This window comes from Carassius gibelio, chromosome B1, assembly GCF_023724105.1.
Source record: "Carassius gibelio isolate Cgi1373 ecotype wild population from Czech Republic chromosome B1, carGib1.2-hapl.c, whole genome shotgun sequence".
NCBI classification, from domain to species: domain Eukaryota; kingdom Metazoa; phylum Chordata; class Actinopteri; order Cypriniformes; family Cyprinidae; genus Carassius; species Carassius gibelio.
Window position 1 is genome coordinate 3,056,713 of NC_068396.1, and position 23,769 is coordinate 3,080,481.

Below are 23,769 nucleotides of genomic sequence, written 5' to 3' on the forward strand. Positions count from 1 at the left end.
AATGGATGTGCAGTGATGTTTAATAAAATCCTTGAATTAACAGGGATATTACTCGATCCCTAATACAGCAGTGTGCAGAAGAATAGAAATAATTTGCATACTGTGAAATCCGAAAAGCTATGCTGAGTTATTTCTCAGCATTATGTGATTATTGCCTTGGGAATAGAATAGACGGACAAAGAAGCGTGAATGAATAGCACCGGTTAATTTGATCATCTAGCATTTGGGATTTTGTTGAGTTCTATTAAATCCTGTTTGTTGTGTGTGATTAGACAGACATCATTTTGTAATTCACCAGCTGTGAATTTAAATGCTTTTCTATAAATATTGTTGTTTATCATCAGTTGGTTTATTAAGTTTTTCTCTGCGGGTTGGATCGTTACTCATAATATCGTGATTCGTGTTGGCCGCCTGTTGTGCATGTGCTGCAAACCGTCACGTGTTCCAGCTGGAAATGGAACAATCTAGGATAATACTCTTTAGTTTGGTGAACGTCCCTTCCTCCATAAACACTATATCCCTGCACTACTGAAATGCTGCTGCTGGCATGAAAATGTTGTGTCAACATTATGACAGTGTTGTGATCTGTAGTCAGCACTGTCATTATATTAACCCATATATTATACATATCGGCCTGTTGTTCTGCTTTTGTATGACAGATGTCTCTTGCAGATATGCAAATAAAAGCCCACCCGCTACTGGGTAATAGAGACATGTTTGTAACGTGTCTAGCAATTTAAAAAGGGTTTTCCAAAAGATAAAATCTCTGATACTAAAACTTTGAAAGCCTGTTTCTGCAGGATAACAATTATTGCATGTAAGCAGTTTAAAGTTATATAATATCATTTTGGCTATTCAGAGAAAATATAAGATATAAAATGCAAGATATAAACTCATGATACTTAATTATATAAGTGCACAATTACTTACTGAGAATAAAAGTTGGAATTGTGAGATTTTAATACGTAATTGTGAGAAAAAAGGATAAATTGGTATTAAAGCCACAATTGACTTTTTTTATTTTTTAGAATCCTGTGGAAGAAAGTTCTGAGTTTGTATCTCATACTTCTTTTTTTTTTAAGAACAGAATAAAAAATTAAAATGTAAAGTGCAAATTCTGTGATATAAACTCATAATTCCATGAAAAAAGTTGCAATTACCTTTTTACCGTTTTTTCTTTTTTATTCCTGTAATATTATTATTAGTTTTTTTTTTGTTTGTTTGTTTTTTTTGACATTTTGCAATAAACTTTTTAAAAAGTTTTGTTCAGTGGCAGAAATGGGCTTCCATACTAAAGAGAAACAGTGATGCCAATTAATCATTCTTGAAAAAAAAAAATAATAATAAAAATAAAATCACGCCATGAAAAACTGTGTATCTTGTGATTTTTAGTACAAGAACGCCTTGGTCTGAAATTCTTTATAATAGTGAACGCTCAAGAAAATTCATCCCTTAAAGGTGAAGTCAATGTTTTGGTGGTGTTGTGTTTTTCCACCAAGAAGAAGAACAACAGAACCCCATTAAAGGTTGGTTATTTATTGCATTTTGAGATATTCATGCTTACAGACAATGTGAATATTGCACTAGAGCTATTTGCTGAGCTAGCCTGAAACTCCTCGTTTCTGTGGTGGAGCTGGTGTCACACTCCCTTGAATTCAGTTTAATCACATTTGTTGCTGGGAAGCGGTTCTTTTCCTGTTCATATTATTATTATCCTTGATGGACGTCATTAACAATAACATGTGGTTTACAGTTTCTCATGATACAATGCCGCACAGCAGCTGGTCTCCATCCACAAGCTCGTTTCTCCTCCCACAATCCCACATGACATTTATAGAAATGACTGCCAGGGTAAGCATGTGTTAATATGTTTATATTTATAAAATAGATGCTGGCATTGTAAGGCACCACCTCTCTTACACATTGCTATATTACGCACAAATGTGTTTCCGTCTTGACTGAAGCATCTTTCAGATCCTATAATGTGCATCCTGGAAAATCACCAGTCATTTTGGAAATATAAAAATGAGACGTTTGAAATGATCATGATGCAATCCATGTGCAAGAGCAGCTGCTGCAGTACCACCGTAATCAGTTTTTCTGTGAAATACATGGAGCATATCCCTCGACCGTGTATAATAGTACATCATATGTGCAACTAAACAAATAAACATCTTTCCTTATGCAGTCGAATGTCTCTTTCATCTATGCCTGGAGGCAGAAAACAGACGGATCCCAGAGAGACAAGCCGGAAACCTGCCACACTGCCAGGTACAATAGTGTGGAGTGGATTAATGACTGCAAGATGCTCCCCGAGGAGGAGTTTCTCGCTCAGGTTGTTCTTTCATGACTCCGGAGTTCTCATTTAGGGTTTATTTAAGTATCAACTGTGTCTGAGTTGTTCCTCCTAAGCCCTTTTGGTCTTTGGGTGAGAAATGTTTGAGATCAGATTGAAGCAGGAGAAAGCTCGCTATATTCTCAATTTATGCTCCATTTGATCTCAAGGGGGATTAGGAGGAACAGATGAGATTTTTAAGAAGTGTCATTGATTTTTCTATAATAAAATATTTTTTTTTTACTCATCTGGATCAACAGTCTATCTAACAGGAACAGGAAATGTTCTCAGTATTGTCTTCCAATAATGTTAATAGAACATCTGTTCAAATTTATCTGGTCTTTAATAATTTTAACATTCACTGTAAAAAAATGTTTTAATTATGGTAAAAAAAACGATATATCTGGTTGCCCGAATTTTACTGTAAAAAATATGGTAGCAACGTTTAAAGTTTTATGATTTTAACTTAAATTTACAGTATATATACCATAATTTAATTAACTGATATAATGTTAATATACCAAATTATTGAAGTACTGAAATCTGTTTTGTACCTGTGAATACACTGATAACCACCAAATGTGATGAGAAAGTCACATGATGAAACAAAGCCCATCTCAAACAGTTTCTAAATAATAACATATATAGAAAGTGCGCAGTGCCATTCACACAAACACTAATCACCATCAGGGTGACACAATAAACTGAAATATGCAATAAACATTCATTTAACAACATTAGGTGTAACACACAACCCTAATATTCAAAACTAATAAGAAACATAGTTACTTTAAAAAATGTACCACAGGGAATTCTGGGGATTCTGGGAATGTCAATTTACAGTTATTCACTGTAAATTATACGGCCTTTTTACTTCTGAAAATGGTATACTACTATGTACTATGTTTACTATAAAATGTAATGTCAAATACAGTTTTTAAACGTATATAATAGAGGACTTTACCGTTAACCAATTAACAGGTTTTTACTGTAGCATTTTTTCAGTCTTTTACAGTTAAATTCACTGTCATTTTTTACAGTGTTGCTAATGTAACGTTTTATTGACAAAAACATTTTTTGAATGTTGCTAATTGTTACATCATTTTCAGATCAAAAGTAACATTTCCATAATGTTTATTAAATGGAATGTTAGAGTGTTCCGTTAACATGAAAAATGTTACAAAATATCAAAAAAACTGGACGTTCAGAAATATCCTTCATAAATTAATGGAAATATTATCACATGATTCTGTTTGCCAGGAGATGAGCTCACTTGTTTATACCGTAACACCACCTTCAATCACTCAGTCCCTCGGAAATGAAAGGTGATTGTGTGGTCAATGCAATCGATGTTCCCATCCAGCACGGCCACAGAAACAGCAGGCCATGAATTATAAGAGGACAGCGGACGTGTCAGCAAACAGGTCTGTGTGAGAATGAGAGAAACATACAATAATAGAACACTGCAGTGTTTTAAGAGTTAAGGTCCATTCAAAAGCCTTCTTAAAAGAATCGTTCACCGGAAGATGAAATTTAGTCATTATATACTCATCCTCATGTCTTTCCAAACCTGTATGTTTCTGTCTTCTGCTGAACACAAGAGCAGTTACTTTGAAGATTGAGGGTATAACCAAACAGTTGACGGCAGCCATCGACTTTCTAAAAATGATGGCAGTCAATGGCTACTGTCAACTGGGGAACTATTCCTTTATCAGCTATTTTGTGTTTGAATCATCCATCCTTTGAACAACAGTAAAGTCATTTGGAGTCTTTCCATAGTTACACAATCCAACCAATCGCATGGGTTTGGAGGCGGAGTTTGTCCAGCCACTGGAAAATAAAAAAGTTTTGGACAAACCTGTTTGAAAACAAGCATTATTTTCGCAGTATTTTAATGGAGAATTTACTAATTTAGAGAATGCATGTGAAGAGCTGCTTTGAATAATCTTTAATGAAACATGGTGTTGATGAAAAGCTCAGAATAGCTGCAGGAAGTTTTTAAATCTATTTTTACATTTACGTTACATTATATTTAGCTGAATCATTTTTTTACTCTTTAAAAAACTCATTAAACACTCATTAAACACTAAAGAAATAAAATAATTTGAAGTTGACTTTTAGATTTTTCCCCTCTTTTCTTTTAATATGCCAATGTAAAGCACGTTGAATATAAATGTTTGTGTATTGCTTTAATTACACTCATATTACTTTTTGTAATGTTTTTTTTTTTTTTTTGTAGGTTTTTCCCCAACTTATTTTTTTCTTCTAAATTTTAGAGATGACTTGTTTTTAATTCATTTTACAAAACACATGAGTATTCAGTGATCACAGCTGTGCTTCTGTAGAGGAGCTTTGAAATCTCTTGCTGTAGATCAGTAGATTCGTTTCTCTTCTGTCTTTTCAGTGTCTGTATTTCCTCCCTGTGGAGTGGTAATATAAATTTTCCACTTTTGATCTCTTATATCTATCCTCTGTGGGTTTTTCGGTTTGTGTTTCTTTATTAGTTTGGGCCTCTGCTTGGGTTCTCACAACACCCACTCCTTCAGAGTTTATTTTTCCAGCTGTTTCTTCTGTTTTTTTGTTTTTTTTAGTTTTTTCAGGATTCATAAGCCGCGTTTATGAAATTAAAAGTTTCTTAAATAATTTAGTGAAAGAGCCGAACAGTCCTGCAAAGTGACCCGTGTTTGTTGTAGATGTTGCTCTCCTGGTTTGCTCCCGTTAGGCTGCTTAATTAGCTTAAACAGCAAATCTACTTTGGTCAACCAGCTTCACAAAAATCATGCTGACCGACTCACTTTACTAGTTAAAACCTGCTAGAAAACCACCAGATGAGCATAAGCTGAACAAACAAAAGTCTCAGTAGTCTTCTTTTAACTTGATGAGCTTTAGAAAGTTGTGTCTCTGTGTGCTGCATCAAAACTACCAAATTTAATTGTCTATTATTTCACGGCATTTAATCAATCATCACTAGTGCTGTTGATGCTGCGATCACCAAACACCAAAAATCCCACAGGTGCACATTTCACCAGAAGACAGGAATAAACCGCCTAGCATACGGATAATGAAATTTTGCACATGCATCCAAATGCACGTAAAAAACAACTTAAAAACATATTTCCTTTCTGTTTATTAAGTCAATAAACATACTACACTGCATCGTAATGCATCATCCCACATATTTTACTAAAAGCTTTTCAGTGTCCAGAAAGAGTCAATCTAGCAGTGCAGAGAAGTCCTGCTGATTGCAGATTAAGTCATATATCTGACAGCCCCCTCCTCACGGCGTTAGTGTTTCGTGGATGGACCGGTGCAGCGAGATCTGCCCTCCACGGGGGGCCGTTTCAGGCAGAAGTGTAGTGCACGCTAGCTGTGATGTACGAGCCAATAAAAGCAGAAACAGTCCCATTGGATCATCAGTCAGGAGCTAACAGAGCCACAGTCGCCCCAATAAGACGTGTTCTTCTGGCATGTTTTTATGAACAAGTTGAAGTTTAAATTAAATGACAACTATGATAAAAATGTATCCATTGTAAATAGAAACAAGAAAACAAGAACTAAAAGAAAATTACAAAACAAAACTTACTCATTAGACTAGAATATACAAATAAATACTATAATAGTATATGAATAATATTTAAATAACATGGGGAATCAAGCACATATCCGTGTTGTGTTTACTTGTGAACACGTGTTTAAAGACCTACTTACTTCACTTCAGATTTGGCTTATAAGACATTAAGACAGCATTAAGCAGTCTTAAATATAAAGTATGGCTTCCTACACATGCAGTGGTCTGAGGTACAAAAGCACAATCACTTTCTAGGAAATACATGCATTGCAGCTTTCTATTCCACTAACTTCTGAATGAACTTTTATGATAGTTTTATTTGGTTCTGAAACAGTAAAGCTCAGCTCAGAAGATTAAAAGCTTAGAATAAGGCCTGACATGTCAAGGTCTGGCTTTCAGGCCGTCGTCATCTAATGTAAATCACACTGGCCCTGATTCATGGAAACCATCGAAAATCCTGACTCCATTTTTCTCTTGCACACTTTACTAACAAACAGCATAAGCGTCTCTTTAGCTGATGTGAATGATGTTATGGACTGATTGTGAACGACTCTGTCAGCATTTTAAAGCAGTTACATCACAAGTGTACAGTACATGGAAAAAGTTAATTCAAGTCATGGAAAATGTTATTGCATTTTTTATAGCTCATACATCCCACTGAAGTATCAACAGTGTCTGAGATGTTTCTCTTAAAATTCCTTTTGGGAAAGACTCTTTATTTATGTTTACTTTATTATGCTTACGTCATTCTCTTTATTCTGTTGTCTAGAAGAAACAATTGCGATTTTAAAGCAATAGATCACCTAAAATATTTAGTTTTTTTCTTTAGATGTACCATTGTATCACTTGCACAGCAATAGATGCTCTGCAGTGAATGGGTGCCGTCAGAATGAGAGTCCAAACAGCTGATAAACACAGCGCTTTTCTCTTCATAAGACATGAACTGATGGACTGGAGTGCTGTGGATTATTGTGATGTTTTTATCAGCTGTCTGGACTCTCATTCTGACGGCACCCATTCACTGCAGAGCATCCGTTGATAGAGACATTGATGCAATGCTCAAATGCTCAACTATTCCTTTAAAGCAATCTCACTAGTAATTTTCTCCTGTGAGAATGAATGCTTTTCATCTTCGTTTTGAGTTCATTTTTAGTAGTTGTGTAACAGCTGAGGGTTCGTGGATCTTCAGGATGGAGTGTGAAATGTGTCATAATTCACACCGTCCTGAAAACTCGGTCTAGCTGAAGAGGAATCGCAAATAAACACAGCTCTATAACCTTGGAAACAATTACTTTACTGTTAAATCATCAGCACATGATTATAACACATCACTTAAAGTAGAATCATTGTTCCTTAAAATGAGCGATACATCACTAGTTTAATAGCTGTTGACATTGGCTTTAGCTTTATCTCTTTGCCCTTGTGTCCGTAGCACTCGTCCTCACTTCTCTCTCTGTGTGCACGTGCCACTGTGGTTGACCTCTGACCTCTGACTCTGTCTCACACGGCTGTGAACAATGGAATCATTCTTAGAGATTCCGAAACATTCCGATTGTTACACAATCCAGCAGCTCTGAGCCGGTGCAAACTCCGGTTCCCACGTGAGCAGCAGGAGAAGCTGTGATGTACATCTATCTGACGGGAACATGAGTCAGGAGACGTGATTACATTACAGACGGTCTCCTTTTCTTTTTAACACTTAAAAAAATGACGATTCTGTCATTCATTTACTCACCCTCATGTTGTTTCAAACCCGTATGCTGCTGTTTCTTTCCATGGAGCAAGAAAAATATGGAAGAACCGTCACAGCTTTTTCCACCAGCAATAGTTTATTACATTTTCCATTCAGTTATTCAAGATTTTTCTTGACAAACTCTATATAAATGAAAATAAGATATATCGATGCTCTGCTGTTTAATTAATACTTCCATTCAGCAGCATTATATTGATTAAAAGTGACAGTAAACACATTTATAACATTATACAAATTGTTTCATCTGTATTTGAACTTTCTATTCATTAAAGAATCCTAAAAAATAAAATGTATCATGATATTATAATGATTTCTGAAGACCATGTGACACTGAAGACTGGAGGAATGATGCTGAAAATACAGCTGTGCATCACAAAAATAAATTACAGTTTAATAGATATTCACATAGAAAACAGCTAATTAAAATTGTAATAATATATAAAAATTTTACTAAATACACACACACACACACATGCACACAAAAACTTTAGAATATATCATTATTATTATTTCATGTATAATTTCAAAGTGTTAAAAGGTCATGGAAAAAAAATAAAATTTTCTATTTTCTGCTTTTAGGCATCAACTGCAATCTCCTCTATACAGTCATTTTGTTACAAAAGCTGTTATTATTCATGTTTATTTCTTCTTCTTTTTTAAATATTATGCTCTGAATGTAGTCCATAATTCGAACATTCATTTACGCACATGAATACTCTTTATCAACAGCACAAGGAGCCGTTTGTCTGGCTATTAAAATCAGCGGTCAGAAGAACAAAGTGTGTAATCTGACATTCTAGCAGTGATTGAGCTAATCTACAGTCACCTGACACACGCTGGAAATACTGCTCTGATTATTTAGCTCATTTGAGCCGAACAGATAGAGCTCCTGTACAACAGAAATAATAAAACAGCAGATGGCTGAACATGCTGACACACAAACAGACAAGTGTTCCATCTCCAATAATAACTAAAAACACAGAGTTGTAATCCTGGCTCTGAGATTTACTGTCATTTCAGTGCTTGTTTATCCAGGTGCCCTGCCCAGACTATAAGAAGTACATTTCTGAAGTAAAACCAAAAGCTATTTGTTGGTTACATAAGCCTTTAATTCAGAGCCAGTCATGGACTGAAGAAACACAATGCAGTTATTCTTCAGTAAACTGATGAATGGAGGATTTCAGTGGAAGGAGCAGCATTATTTTGTCCTCGAGATCGCAGTCTGAGTACACAGCGTTTCAGCGACATCTAGTGGCGAGAAATGGAAACGCACTTTATTTAACCGCAAGGAAACAGCGCCATCTGTCGCTTCGATGAAGAATTAATTACTAACCTTTAAGGTTTATCTGTAAGGATTTTTTGTTTTTGTTGTTAAAGACATTCAGGCTCAAACACCACCATCACACGTTGAGTATTTTTTGGTAATGTGGCCTTTCTTTCAGTTGGTTTTCCTCCTGGCTGAGCTGAGCCATTGGGTTATTGGCTTCTTCACTTTAGTGAGTTTTATAGCATTTGGCAAACTCAAGTGCCTCCTCTTCACATCCTCATCCCAGAGATTGTGCCAGGTTTCAACTGAGACCTAATTGAATAAGAGCTTTTGGCTCCAGATCAGGTGAATAATGAGCTCTCTGTACATGAATGCATTTCACTGAGCCCTTTGATCATTTTCTGCTGTCTCATTGCCTGCATGAGTATTTGTTGATAATAGAGAATGTAATATTATATATATACATTATGCATGTACCTTTTTTATGCCAAAATGAAAAATTTGAGAATAAAGTTTTATGCTGAGCTCGCAAGAAAATTTAGAAAAACGAATGAATGGCCTCCCAGGCTTCCGTACCAACGCGCCACCCAGTGGAGAGAGAAAGCATTGCACCAGAGTGAGCTGTGGAAGTCTGCAGCTGTAATGTGACTCGAGTTAGTGACTCAGTGTTTGTTCAAGTCCTTTAAAGGCCAGTTCTCTACTATTTATTGAAACCATACTTCTAATAACTAGTATCCTCTCTGAGCATCGAGAAATGGTTTCAATATTTTGAAACTATAAACAGTCAGTCTGGTCTGGAAAGAAATTCTCAGTATAATCTTCAATTCCTTTCAATATTTTCTTTCAGAAGATGTTTAGTTTTTTTCTGTTGCATCAACAGCTAATTTGACATTTTGCGTATCAGTGCCACAACATTTCATTGTTTGTGAATCGACGATGATTTTAGCTGGCAAACTTCATAAAGTGTTTTCTGTGTAAAAGTCTTCTGTTTTCTGCCGTGGGTGTAGTTTTTAAGTCTTATTAAGTGGAAATCTCTGACCTTTGACCTTGTTCTGTATCCAGAACAGAAAACAGTCAGACGTGGATCATCTGGTTGTTTTGTCCTTGCACCTCTCAATCAAACTAGTCATCCAAAATCTGCTTTGACCTCCACACCGGTCACCCTGAACTTTAAGATCAAGCAGGATTAAAACCAAGTTTAGGATGAAAACATTATGATGTCAAATAAATATTTTAGTTTGTGTGCTATATCTAGGTAAATAATCAAATAGAAGTAAAACAACTAAGGAAAAAATATGGATATCCATGTTGCCTTGCCATTAATTTATATGTGGCCTATTTTTATTTCCCTTTTTTTATATATATATAAAAAAAAAATGACAAGCTCTTCTAATATATATATACGATTAACCAGAGTTTGTTCTAAAAAAAAAAAAATATATATATATATATATATATATATATATATATATATATATATATATATACAAAAATAGTTGTAGTAAAACATTTGTTTCCTAATTTTATACAAGGTCACTAGAAATTGAGCTCTTTATACCTATTAGATTTCATAAATGTTTTCCAAACAGGTTCTTTTAAGGTTTCATGTTGTCATAACAACATTGACAACACCTTTTTATTTTTCAGAATGTTGATGTGATGATGTCATACATTCTGTGTTCTTCTCATGAAATACTATTACTTAGGATTCTGTAGGATATTTACTACAGGAGAGGATTCTCAGACGTCTCAGACGTGTGCAGCTGTCTTCTTCAGATTCGAGTTGTCCACTGCCTCACAATCAGTTATAATCTTCACTACATTCTTTAAAAATAAAGGCTCCAAAAACAAGTTTTTTGCATGCATTGGAGAAACTTTTTTTTTTTTTTTTTTTTTTTTAAGACCCTTTCAGACAACTGTTTCCTAAGGGTGAAGAATCTTTTGTGCATTGAGATGGTTCCGTGAATCTTAAAAGTTATTGATGGAATCATAGAAGCCAATAAATAAGCTATTTATGCACCACTTTAAAATATAAGGAAGGATAAGGAAGTTATACTAAAATAAACCTAAACGTCGAACCCACTATAAACTTGCTTTTGAGAAATCCAAATATAATCATGGAAATCTCCTCTGTGTCTCTTTCAGTATTCCTACTCTGTTGTTAGCTATTTGTTCATCATATCATGTGTTCACTGTATTGAGAGGAAAAGGAGAGGCCTAGTGTACATGTTCTTCACAACTTCAAGAAAAAAAACTATATTTTTCAGTAAAATTCTGAGTATTACAAGAGTGCTTGTTCTGTTAAATCACCAGACGCCTACTTCACTGTAATGCTGGACTGATTCTTGAAACAGGTTATGCTGCTACTCTAAACCTCGATTTTATGATATGAAGTTAATAAGTGACTTTTATTAGACACACACACACACACACACACACACACACACACACACACACACACACACAAATAAATATGGCTGCATTAATGGGGGCCAAGCAGAACACGCTTTGAAATGTGACCCACTGGACAGCAGGTCAAAGGTTAAGAGCAGATTGAAAGGTGTCTTATTATGATGATTTTTTTTTTCTATATTGTGCAAACATACTGTAACTTTCAGAACATGCTGTTCAGTCCAAAAGGAGTATTTAATGAGCTGCAAAACAGAAGTGGACGGCTGCCTAACAGATGAAATATTAAAAACATTATTAATATGAGCAGCTTTCAGCTGTTGCATTGCGCTGTGATGTTTATAATAACTTTTCAACAGCCATAAACTGACCAGATGTGAAATTTTCTGAATCAGGTGTGTAAATGAAATACTTTGTTGTTTATGCAATTTTTTATACAATATTTATTTCTTTATACTTACATTATGATGCTAATACTTTTTTTAAAAAAATATATGCATATGAAGATAAAACTATACTTTGTAATCGAAAAAAAAGGCTGTGTTGAAAAAAATATTTATGACTCATTATAATTTTTTTGACTGCTCATTATGCATTTTCAACTTGCAAAAAAATAAATAAAATAAAAATATATATTCTTGTTAAATGCAATCACATAATTCACCCAAAATAATTATGCATCAGTAACATAAAACACTGTTCCACCTTCACTTCTTAAGTCTGTAGGCCTGAGTGTGGACTAAACTGTGAAGGACATGAGGCCTGAGAGCTCTGTTGACTGATAACAGACACAAAAAATGGTTTACAAAACACAGACAAAAGTCCAAATTCCAAAGCACAAATTCACAATTTATAGCCCTTGATTTTACCCACATATACAATCCATTTGAATCTACAGATTCTTTACAGATGCCAAAAAGCACAGCTGACACAGTCATGAAATAAAGAAGTGGACACCAGTCAATACCAGCATCAAGTTCTGTGCGGGTCCAAGCTGGTTTATAGTGGTTTAGTCCTGGACTTGCTTTAGACCAGAACAGACATACTGGTAATGCTGGTCACAGAATGATCGTTCTGTGAAAAGCACCAGCACACTAGCATTCAGAATATACTGGTGCTCAACCATGCTGGTTTAACAGGGAACATAAAAGCATTTAATAAAATTAAACAACAGATCAAATGAATGAATAAAAGAAACCAATTTTCGGAAATTTGATCTGTTGCTCTTGTGTGCTCTGTAAGTGCTGACTTGATCATCTAAGGCTTGCAATCTTATCCTACAGCTAGGAGTGAAGTATGTAAACTAAAGTTTCAGCTTCAAAGCAGTCATAAAACAATCGACTGATATTTATCAGAGGGAGCTGTTTGCTCAGTTCCAGCCCATGACTGCTCATTCCTCCTCCAGCCGCCCCACAGGACACCATGGCCAAAATGAAAGTTATCATTATTTTATCCTCTGTATTTCTTAGAAAACAAGCTGTACTTTTTGATCTGTTTGTTGAACTGCTTTGGCAACTTTCCTGTCCTTCTGTTCAGGCGTGAACACGCTGCTTTCAGATTGTTTACTATGAATTCAGAGCACATGCCTAGACTGTTTGCACAAAAGCAATGTAGAGTTCAGTTTAAATCTGAATTTTACAGTGTAAAAATTACTTCTTTAGTTTAATAAATAATTCAAACACACACACATGCACATACGTATATAGATTCTCTTTCTATAATATATATATATATATATATATATATATATATATATATATATATATATATATATATATATATATATATATATATAATCTTAAATATGGAAATTACATAAATTGCATAAATATACATATTTATGCATACATAAAAGTCATAGTAAAAATATTAGTAGTATATATAAATATAATAGTGGATTAATTACTGTTGGCAACATCAAAACGAGATCTTCTCATCGATGTCACCAAAATCTTCTACCTGTGTGGCTGAAGGTTAAATAAATGAAAGGTTAAAATAAAAGGTCAAGGATGACAGTTGCTAAACCCCTCCCAAAATTTCTCAGATCTCCTCCCCAAAACACAGGTGAGTTGGCATAATATAAATTTTGTGAACTTGGATTGATCACACTTGCACTTGTGTCTCCAGAGAGGCCGGCTGGACATCTGAAATCCAAAACGACTGATTTTGGGTTGAAATAAACTGGGACCATGGGGCTTGGTGTGAGTGGACTATTGTTATGTTTAACATATCTTGTAAAAAAAAAAAACGGCATGTGTTGTGTTTTGGATGACGAGTGAGCTGGTTGGGCCCAAACTGGATACTTAATTAGTTTAACTAGCTAAGCTTCTTTGGTCAACCAGCTTTACCAGTCTATGCTGGTTGATCAGCACCAAACCAGCATACAGTAAACCAACATGGAAACTCATGCCGGTCCTCTCCAGAGCGATCCTGGTCACTTCACTGGATCGTTTTATTCTGCTGATGTTCTGTTGGTTGTGTTGATTTCATCTTTGGCTCTGTTCCAATCAGGTATGGAGTTAACTATTAAATCATATACGTATTATGTTTCATAGACGGGGAATGATGAGTACACATTGACGGCAACTTCTGAGAATGAAACCAAAAAGCCCAAAAAGGGTAAAAAAAAGAGGAAGGATGTGAACGAACTGAAGAAAGAAGTGGAGCTGGTGAGAAATTAATATATGCATTACCCATCACCTTAACATATCTGGTATGATCTGAAGCTATAAGCACTACCAAGAAAAGTTTAATACTACATTACTTCATTATTTTCTGATTATGTGAATTCAAAAATGTAATTTCGAGATTTTCTCTGCTGAACTGAGATTGAAGGTGTTTTGCTCTTTTGTAGGACGACCACAAGCTGACATTGGATGAACTTTCTCGCAAATACGGCACTGACTTGAACAGGGTGAGCAGAGGTTTACTGACAGTTTTGGAAATTTTGTGTTTTTTAGTACATGTGTTACTCGAGGCAATGAAATTATGTGTTTTGCATCCTTTTACGTAAAATACGAGGAGACAAAACTACAGTAGTTAATGATCACATTCGTTTGGTTTGAAAAAAAAGATTGTGTTCGATAAAACTGAAATGTTTTATGTTACGCTTATAGGATACCTGTGCTGTTTTGCAATCTTGAAATTGCATAATAATTTGTATAGTAATTTTGGTTAAGTAGTCTGTAGTTTTAAAATTCTTGTCTCAACATTACTCAATGTTCATTTGGTACGGCAGGGCTTGTCTTCTTCCCGTGCAAACGAGATCTTTGAGCGAGATGGACCGAATGCCCTGACCCCACCTCCAACAACTCCAGAATGGGTCAAGTTCTGCACACAACTCTTCGGTGGATTCCAGACACTGCTGTGGTTTGGTGCATTTCTTTGTTTCACGGCGTATGGGATTCAGGCTGCCTCCAACGAAGAACCAGCGAATGACAATGTATGAGAGAGAAGATGTATAGTCTTCATTTTTATGTACTCTGTACTGTCATACATTCTCTAAAAACCTGATTGTGGTTTTGCAGCTGTATCTGGGACTCGTGCTAGCTTTTGTTGTCATAGTCAACGGATGGTTCTCATACTATCAAGAATCCAAGAGCTCTAAGATCATGGAATCTTTCAGGAACCTTGTGCCTCAGGTACAGTAACGGCTTCTGAAATCATTCATGTTTCAGTTGTAGCTTTCCCGTGGCGTGAATGTACTCGTTGTTGTGTAGCAAGCATTAGTCGTGCGTGATGGAGAGAAAAAGGTCATCACTGCGAATGAGGTAGTCGCCGGAGATCTTGTGGAGGTCAAAGGTGGAGACAAAATCCCAGCTGATCTTCGTATCATCGCTGCACACGGATGCAAGGTAAGACCTAAAGCATCTCTGATGTAAGTGTTATATTTCCCATCAATGCATTTCTATGAAACTTACATTTTACCTTTCCAGGTGGACAACTCTTCCCTCACTGGAGAATCTGAGCCCCAGACTCGAACCCCGGACTTCTCCCATGAAAACCCATTGGAGACGAGGAACATTGCATTTTTCTCTACCAACTGTGTTGAAGGTACTGTATTATGTTGGATACATTGCATGCATTTAAAATTGCATGCAACTAAATTTCTTGAATATAATAAAACCCAGGTACCGCCAGAGGGGTTGTCATCAACACCGGTGACCGTACTGTCATGGGTCGTATTGCATCACTTGCCTCAAGTCTGGATGGTGGAAAAACACCAATCGCTAGAGAGATCGAGCACTTCATACACATCATCTCTGGTGTAGCTGTCTTCCTCGGTGTGGCCTTCCTAATCCTGTCCCTGATTCTCGGATATGGGTGGTTGGAAGCTGTTGTTTTCCTCATTGGTATCATTGTTGCTAATGTACCTGAAGGTCTCCCTGCCACTGTAACTGTAAGTCAGAGTGATGTTTAGTTATACTTTGGTTGTTTCGTTTCAATATTTTTTTTAAATCAATGGTCATATTTCAGTAAAAGTGATTACTTAGCTTGTATCTACTTATTTAGGTGTGTCTAACTCTGACTGCCAAACGTATGGCGAAGAAGAACTGCCTGGTGAAGAATCTCGAAGCGGTGGAAACTCTTGGCTCGACCTCCACCATCTGCTCTGACAAGACTGGTACTTTGACCCAGAACCGAATGACCGTCGCTCACATGTGGTTTGACAATCGCATTCACGAAGCAGACACCACAGAGAACCAGAGTGGAGCCTCCTTTGACAAGAGCTCTCCAACTTGGTCTGCTCTCTCACGTGTTGCTGGCCTTTGCAACCGTGCTGTTTTTCGTGCTGAACAGAGCCATCTCCCAATCCTTAGCGTGAGTTTATCTTAATAACTATACAAGCTACATTAGGATTGCAACTTCCAGTAGCTAATTTAGCAATGTTATAATGAGTGAAAACTTTGTTTCGTAGCGAGAAACAGCTGGTGATGCTTCAGAGTCCGCTCTGTTGAAGTGTATCGAGCTGTGCTGTGGTTCAGTCACTGAAATGAGAGAGAGGTACCACAAGATTTGTGAGATCCCTTTCAACTCCACCAACAAGTATCAGGTATTTTTGTTGAGGTGTTCTTTAGAGATTGGTTTTTAGATTGACTGGTCATCCTAATAGGCTTTCAATACGCCTTTTCTAGCTCTCAGTCCACAAGAATCCCAATGCTTCGGAGTCTAAGCACCTGCTTGTGATGAAGGGAGCCCCTGAGAGAATCCTAGATCGATGCTCTACTATTTTGATTCAAGGGAAAGAGCAGGCTTTGGATGATGAAATGAAAGATTCATTCCAAAATGCTTATGTAGAACTCGGAGGTCTTGGAGAAAGAGTGCTGGGTAAAGCCACCTTATGAAGTACACCTTGGGATAAGCATTGAAGTTATGACTACTGAGGAATAATTCTGTGTCCTCTCTCATAGGCTTCTGCCACTTTAGCCTCCCAGATGACCAGTTTCCTGAAGGTTTTGCATTTGATACTGAAAATGTGAACTTCCCCACTGAGAACCTGTGTTTTGTTGGCCTCATGTCTATGATCGATCCTCCTCGTGCAGCTGTACCAGATGCTGTGGGCAAGTGCAGGAGTGCAGGAATCAAGGTGTTGTCATCATCTAAGATCTAGTGCATGAATATATTGTGCCCATATTAAACTATTCCTATGATAGCTAAAATTAACGACTCTTCCCATACAGGTTATCATGGTTACTGGAGACCATCCAATTACAGCTAAGGCTATTGCAATGGGTGTTGGCATCATCTCTGAAGGCAACGAGACTGTGGAAGACATTGCTGCTCGTTTAAACATCCCTGTTTCAGAGGTCAATCCAAGGTAAACCAATCATCTCAACCAGTTGCAGATGTGGCATTGCTCTAGATGACTGCTAATGCAAAGTATATCTCTAGAGATGCCAAGGCCTGTGTGGTCCATGGTGGAGAACTGAAGAACATGAATGAAAGCGACTTGGATGAGATCCTCAAATACCATACAGAAATTGTGTTCGCCAGAACTTCTCCACAACAAAAGCTGATTATCGTGGAAGGCTGTCAGCGACAGGTACTGTACTCTCAGACTGTTATCTATCTGATTCTATCAAGTACCATTTTAATGCATTTCATCTCTCTTATCAGGGTGCGATTGTAGCTGTAACCGGTGATGGTGTCAATGATTCTCCTGCTCTGAAGAAGGCTGATATTGGTGTGGCTATGGGTATCGCTGGATCTGATGTATCTAAACAGGCTGCTGACATGATCCTCTTGGACGACAACTTTGCCTCAATTGTCACTGGAGTAGAAGAAGGTATGTCATGGTTTTGAGAACTTAGATCTATCAAAGTCACTTTGACACTTACATTTGAATGTATCTTCCGTGTCAGGACGCCTGATCTTTGACAACTTGAAGAAATCGATCGCCTACACGCTGACTAGTAAGATCCCTGAGATGTCCCCCTTCCTCATGTTTGTCCTCGTTGGTATTCCTCTACCTTTGGGCACCGTCACCATTCTCTGCATTGACCTGGGCACTGATCTGGTAAGAAAAACGGTTATTACCGTAGCGATATTACCGTTGAATGATTAATGTTTTTAACTTGTTTTAATTGTTGCCACAGATTCCCGCTATCTCTTTGGCTTATGAAAATGCAGAAAATGACATCATGAAGAGACAACCCAGAAATGCTCAGACAGACAGGCTGGTGAACGCGAGGCTAATCAGTATGGCCTATGGTCAAATCGGTAAGCACTTTCTTACTGCATAAAGAGATCTTTATATTTGAATATGGGCAAGTAATTAAATTTACTGTCATGATTTTTATTTTTAGGTATGATCCAAGCAGTTGCAGGGTTTTTTACCTACATCGTGGTTATGAGTGAGAATGGATTCTGGCCCAGTTATCTTCCAGGACTTCGAGTTGGTTGGGAAGACAGATCTATCAGTGACCTGGAAGATAGCTATGGCCAACAATGGGTGAGTGTCAAAGCTTCGGCAAGCCAAATGTGAAACAAAAAAGCTTCTATATTAAAGAACAAAGGTAAAAAAACAATTATAAACACTGCTTTGTTCTTGTGTTTTAATTGTCTGATGCAGACCTTCGAGGCCAGAAAGATTATAGAGTCCACTTGCCACACAGCATTTTTCATCAGTATTGTGGTTGTGCAGTGGGGAGACTTGATCATTGTAAAGACCAGAAGAAATTCCATCATACAGCAGGGAATGAAGTATGTAAACAAAGGGATGCACATGAGCTTCAAAGAAGCCATTAAGTTTTGGTGGACTGTTTGTTCAGTTGCTGCTGGAGGCTGCTCACCTTAATGCATTTTTCTTTTCTTTTTCCTAGAAACAAAGTCCTGATCTTTGCCTTTTTTGAGGAAGCTGCTCTTGCAGCTTTCTTGTCCTACTGCCCAGGCATGGACGTTGCTGTGAGAATGTATCCTCTTAGGTAAGTGGACGTACTGAATGTAGACTTTTAATGGCATAAGGAATTGAAACAATGGAAAAAACAATCCTTGTGTTTTTTCATGCAGACCATTGTGGTGGTTCACTGCCTTCCCATACTCACTTCTCATCTTTGTCTATGATGAAGTTAGAAAATACCTCCTACGGCAGAATCCAGGAGGTAATAACACATTTTCCTTCAGTATTTCATTGCTTTTAGAAATTAAGAATAAACTCTAATATCAGTGCTATTTTGTTTTCAGGCTGGGTGGAGAGAGAAACATACTATTAAATCAAGACGACATTCTATTGCAAACTTATTCTCCGAGACATTTTTCTCAAAATGATACAACTCTGTGTTTTTCAGCAAATAAATGTCAAATTTTATTGAGCTGAATTTTTGTGTTTCTTATTAATCTTACAAAGAACATATAAAAGTCAGCAGGAAATAGTATAAACAGGGTTTTAGTGAATCATAAAAGGTGAAATAAATAATAGCATAAAGTCATGGTGTAGTTACATCATCTACCAGCAGAGGTCTACTGTTAGACAAAGAAAATCTACCAATCCTTAGCCTAACCAGGAGCTAGCATTTAAATTAGCATGATGCAAAATAGTGCCTATTCAGTGCAGCATAGGTCACATGCTAAAAGCTGATTTTCATAGCTGACAGAAAACAGGACAAGAAGAGTAAAGTTTAATGTGACTATAAATGCACTGCTGCTGCTTTCAGTGACAATTTACACTGAAAGCAGTGCAAGTGAATTTATACAAATTCACTTGCACTGCTTACAGTTTATATATATCAGTCTATATTTATCAGCATTCTCTGCGAATTGAACCCATGACTTATAATACTGAGAGTTAGTCAACTTCCTGGTATCTCAAGGGCCATGTGGCATGTATGCTGTGTGGGATGTTTATACATATCAGTGAAACCCGCAGAACACGCTGAACGTCAGTCAAACATCCCAGTAAAAAACATTATGAAATGTGGCATGACGTCATTCTCAGCTGTGTTATATTACTAAACTTTTTTAAGAAGTCAGGCTAACACGGGGGCTGTGAGGCTCTGTTGACTGACGAAACAGAAAATCGTTTACAAAACAAGTCCATACTAAATTAGTGCTTAATAATTGTTATTTTTATTTTCATGACAATTTAATCATTCTAAAATTTCCTTTGAAAAAATTCTTTTTTTTCTTACCTTCTTTGGGGGTTAAAAAAAGGGTGGATGATAGCATATAGGTACATGTTTGCTTGCATAGGAATCAAAATGTTGTGCAAAGCAGATGATATAGTCATAATATAAACATACAGAATTGCATTTTACTAAAATGCATCTAAAAAAAAAAAAAGTAAAAAATTTAAAAGTTACTTGTCCAAGAAAAAATTATGTTTTTTAATATAATTTATTCTGAAGTAATTCTCATCAGTTTTCTTTCAGCTTATATAAGCATGTTTATGATATTGCCCATTTAAATTGACCAAATTGGTTATCATTTGTTATAAACATAAAACTCAACATTAAGATTTTGTTCATATTTGTGTGTGAGCGACTCATGGAGAAAGCAAAACAAATGATCACGTTATCCAACATTATCCAGTATCAGTCACCATTTACACTGAATGTAATAAAATCAGAATCATTCTCATCAAAGTTTCGGTGCTTCCCTAATTAATTATTGTTATTTATGGTTTAATAAGGCTACTTTGCACCTTGTTGTTGAGCACATACATGTATAAAAATAAGTCTACATACACAGCTCCTGAGACCTGGCACATCTGATGCACATGGAAAGTACTGAATGTTAATAATTTCCTCTTTTTTTTGCACACACACACACACACACACACACACAATAAAGGGGTACTTGGTGACTCTACTAATGCTTAAAAATAACTGCAGTACTGAGAACTGCAGTCTTAATAAAGCACAATCTAAAAACAATTGTTCCATTCAGTCAGTCACGTTTGATGATAAGTCGACATACTGACATTTAGGAGAACACACATCAGTTTGTCGACATAATGTCTCTGTTCCCTCCTTCAGGGAATGATGGTTTCATACTTAACCCAGATATTTTTAGGTTACCAGTGTTTAAAATCTTTTTTCTTTTTTTTTTCTTTTTTTTTTTGAAAATTGCTGTTTGAGAAATTGTTTTTTTTTAAAAAAAACATTTACCAAGTGCCATATCATGCTTCTTCCATTTTCTTGCAAAATTTGCCACAATTGCTTGCCACTGTCACTCATTCACAATGCTGTCAGATAAATTACACTCCTGTATAAAATATTTGCTGTAATTATTATACAATTTTAAAAATGGCAATATAACTGTTTTGCATATCACACATCAGTTTCCGTTTAGTTTCTAGTGTGATCTATAAATTCATCACTTGCATAAAATGTGTTAAAATGGACCTTTTATTCTTTGAGCAAACCAGATTATTTTTCTAATGAGCAAATGAAGTATATACACAGCAGAAAGCTATAGAATGGTGACTATATGAGCATAAGCTTTTCATCAAAAGGTGGTGACCTTAGAAAGGAAATTTCCCAACCGCAGCTTGTGGGAGGAGCCATTTGTCTGAGATCATTTCCTGTGTGTGACATATGATGATTTTTCCAGTAACCTGATATGATCAAGCTGTTAAAATGTGGAGGAAAGTAATTCTATTTCTGACTAAAAGACTGTGTCTTCAGCAGACTTAAGGTAAGTTACACGAAGATGGAGTTTATGTTGATGTTCTTTAACAATGCTTGTCACAACAGAGTGGATTTACAGGAACGCTCCTAAGATGATTATGTTCATTAAGCCGAGAATGCACGTGGTCATGTAAACTTGAGGGTGACACGGGAGTGGATTTTCAAACCTTTCCCTTTCCACTCCCATAAAAAAAAATCCATCCCGTCACAATCCCTAAAAAAAAAAAAAAAAAAAAAAACGGGGGAATCCCGGAAGAATGACTACCATTTCCTCCCACTCCCAGTTTTTTTTTTTTTTTTTTTGCCCGGAATCTGTTAATTAGGCCTACAGTAATAAATAAATAAATAAATGGCCATATTACAGTGATTAAATACATTAGTCTGAAAATAAAATAAAATAAAAAAAAACCTCCCTTTGGCTTTTTGGTGTCATGCAGGTTAAATGACAAGAACAGTTTGTTGGTTTACCAGTTTTAATAAAGACCATTTGCCATCCCCAATAAAAGACAAGTGCATTGTTCAAATCGTCCATCGATCTTGAGAGACTACAGGCAGTGTGTCTTAAGTTAACTAATTATATTAATAAATAATTCAACTATATTTTACATTAGATACACAAGGCAATACATACCAATTGCAATGGAGAACTGCATTAAAGGGAGCATTATTACTGACCTCAGTCAGGTTAGAAGATTTAAAGTCTTTACAATGACACACACACTCTGTATAAAGGTGCTAGATCACATTTTCCCAGCTTTCAAAACTGCTTTATGGAGCCGTTGTTTACTAAAAGACAATCAGTTTGTTGTTCACTATCAGTACAATCTTCAGTCCTTCATTGCCCTGCACTTTCTGCCTCATGCTGTTGCTCTGGTCAATGTTTCTATTGTCCTTTAGTGTTGTCACCAATGTGATCTCTGTTCGGGTTGGCATTTACACACATCTTGTATATAGTTAGTAGTGTACTGTGTGTATGTCCCAAGCCATTTTAGTCATGCATGTAAATGGTTTGTTTATTTATAAGCTCAAAACAACATACACACCACTGTTATTAAATTTATGCATTTAGCAGACGCTTTTATCCAAAGTGACTTACAGTGCATTCAGGCTATCAATTTTTACCTATTATATATTCTAAAAGCATATTGGCTTTCAGCAATGTGAATAGGTTTATACACTGAAAAGAAATATGGTGTAGTAGGCCTGTTTATATTGATACTTTTCAAAACTTATTAGAAATGTTTGAAAAATTGCACAAAGAAATGCAAAGTAAATTTTTCATTGATTATGTAGGCGTGGGATATAGGTCTACATATAAACACACGACAGGGGCTTTAGAAATCAATGCAAACTCAAGAGAGAAATCGTTCCACCTGTATTCGATTACAGACTGATCTGTGTGACACTGATGGAGGCTTGCTTTCGTTGTCACAGTCAATGGATGTTTCTCATACTTTCAAGAGGCCAAAAGCTCCAGGATCATGGATACTTTTAAGAGCATTGTTCCTCAGGTCTAAAAATTTAACAGCTTTCACAAAGGATACTGATGTTTATGTACATTTGTTGTCATGTAGAAAGCCCTGGTTGTGCGTGATGCAGAGAAAAAGATCATTGACGCTGAGGAAGTAGTTGTAGGTGATCTTGTGGAGGTCCAAGGTGGAGACAGAATCCCAGCTGATATTTACGTCATCTCTGCACAAGGATGCAAGGTTAAAAAAAAATGCATTTTATGGCAAAAATATTGTATTTATATAATAGTCATTGATTTCCTTCATTGATTTCCATTGCAACATTTTTGAAAACCACTGCATTTGAGTCACATGTTGTGTCTCATGTGACTGTGTCTAATGTCTAATGTGACTCATATATATAACAAATACTTATATACATACACATTTTTAGGTAGCTTTAATTGCCTTTTTGGTGACTTCATAAGTTTGCATGCATGCAACAGTTTCATTTGTGCTTTAATAAGAAATTATATAGGCTACAGCGCACACCGCTGCATTTGTGCATTCAATTCACTCTTCGCAAAGGGCTTGATTGAAGGCGATCTGACCAAACATAATGACAAATCCACCGTTTTGTTCCACAAACAAATCAGACAGGATAGAACACATTTGAAAAATTCTGTGTACTGATGTCTTTCAGTTAACACAAAAAAGTAAAAAAAAAAAAACTCTACCAACTGTGTTGACGATACAACATTAAAATATCTTTAAAACAGATGTGGAAAAAATGTATGACTAAATGTCTTAAATGATGACATCTGTATAACAGAGATGAATAATTCGGTGTTTTCTGTCATAG

The 23,769-nt window shown here is 36.2% G+C and overlaps 1 protein-coding gene across 2 annotated transcripts in view; it reads left to right on the top strand.

Annotated features, from left to right (window-relative positions):
- Positions 1-19,143, top strand: part of LOC127948932 (sodium/potassium-transporting ATPase subunit alpha-1-like) — a 48,604-nt gene extending 29,461 nt beyond the window's left edge. The window contains exons 1-22 of one of the 2 annotated variants that reach the window (XM_052545796.1): positions 13,416-13,533; positions 13,888-14,001; positions 14,187-14,246; positions 14,571-14,774; positions 14,860-14,973; positions 15,052-15,186; positions 15,268-15,385; positions 15,463-15,731; positions 15,845-16,153; positions 16,251-16,385; positions 16,468-16,660; positions 16,744-16,919; positions 17,014-17,150; positions 17,225-17,375; positions 17,450-17,618; positions 17,695-17,849; positions 17,929-18,052; positions 18,139-18,284; positions 18,405-18,535; positions 18,655-18,756; positions 18,842-18,933; positions 19,016-19,143. In XM_052545796.1, coding sequence (XP_052401756.1) covers positions 13,522-13,533; positions 13,888-14,001; positions 14,187-14,246; positions 14,571-14,774; positions 14,860-14,973; positions 15,052-15,186; positions 15,268-15,385; positions 15,463-15,731; positions 15,845-16,153; positions 16,251-16,385; positions 16,468-16,660; positions 16,744-16,919; positions 17,014-17,150; positions 17,225-17,375; positions 17,450-17,618; positions 17,695-17,849; positions 17,929-18,052; positions 18,139-18,284; positions 18,405-18,535; positions 18,655-18,756; positions 18,842-18,933; positions 19,016-19,044 — 3,075 coding nt within the window. In that variant the 5' untranslated portion in view covers positions 13,416-13,521 and the 3' untranslated portion in view covers positions 19,045-19,143. Of the gene's footprint in view, positions 1-13,415; positions 13,534-13,887; positions 14,002-14,186; positions 14,247-14,570; positions 14,775-14,859; positions 14,974-15,051; positions 15,187-15,267; positions 15,386-15,462; positions 15,732-15,844; positions 16,154-16,250; positions 16,386-16,467; positions 16,661-16,743; positions 16,920-17,013; positions 17,151-17,224; positions 17,376-17,449; positions 17,619-17,694; positions 17,850-17,928; positions 18,053-18,138; positions 18,285-18,404; positions 18,536-18,654; positions 18,757-18,841; positions 18,934-19,015 lie in introns of those variants that run through there. The other variant, XM_052545798.1, reaches the window with a different exon arrangement.
- Positions 19,144-23,769: the final 4,626 nt, after the last annotated feature.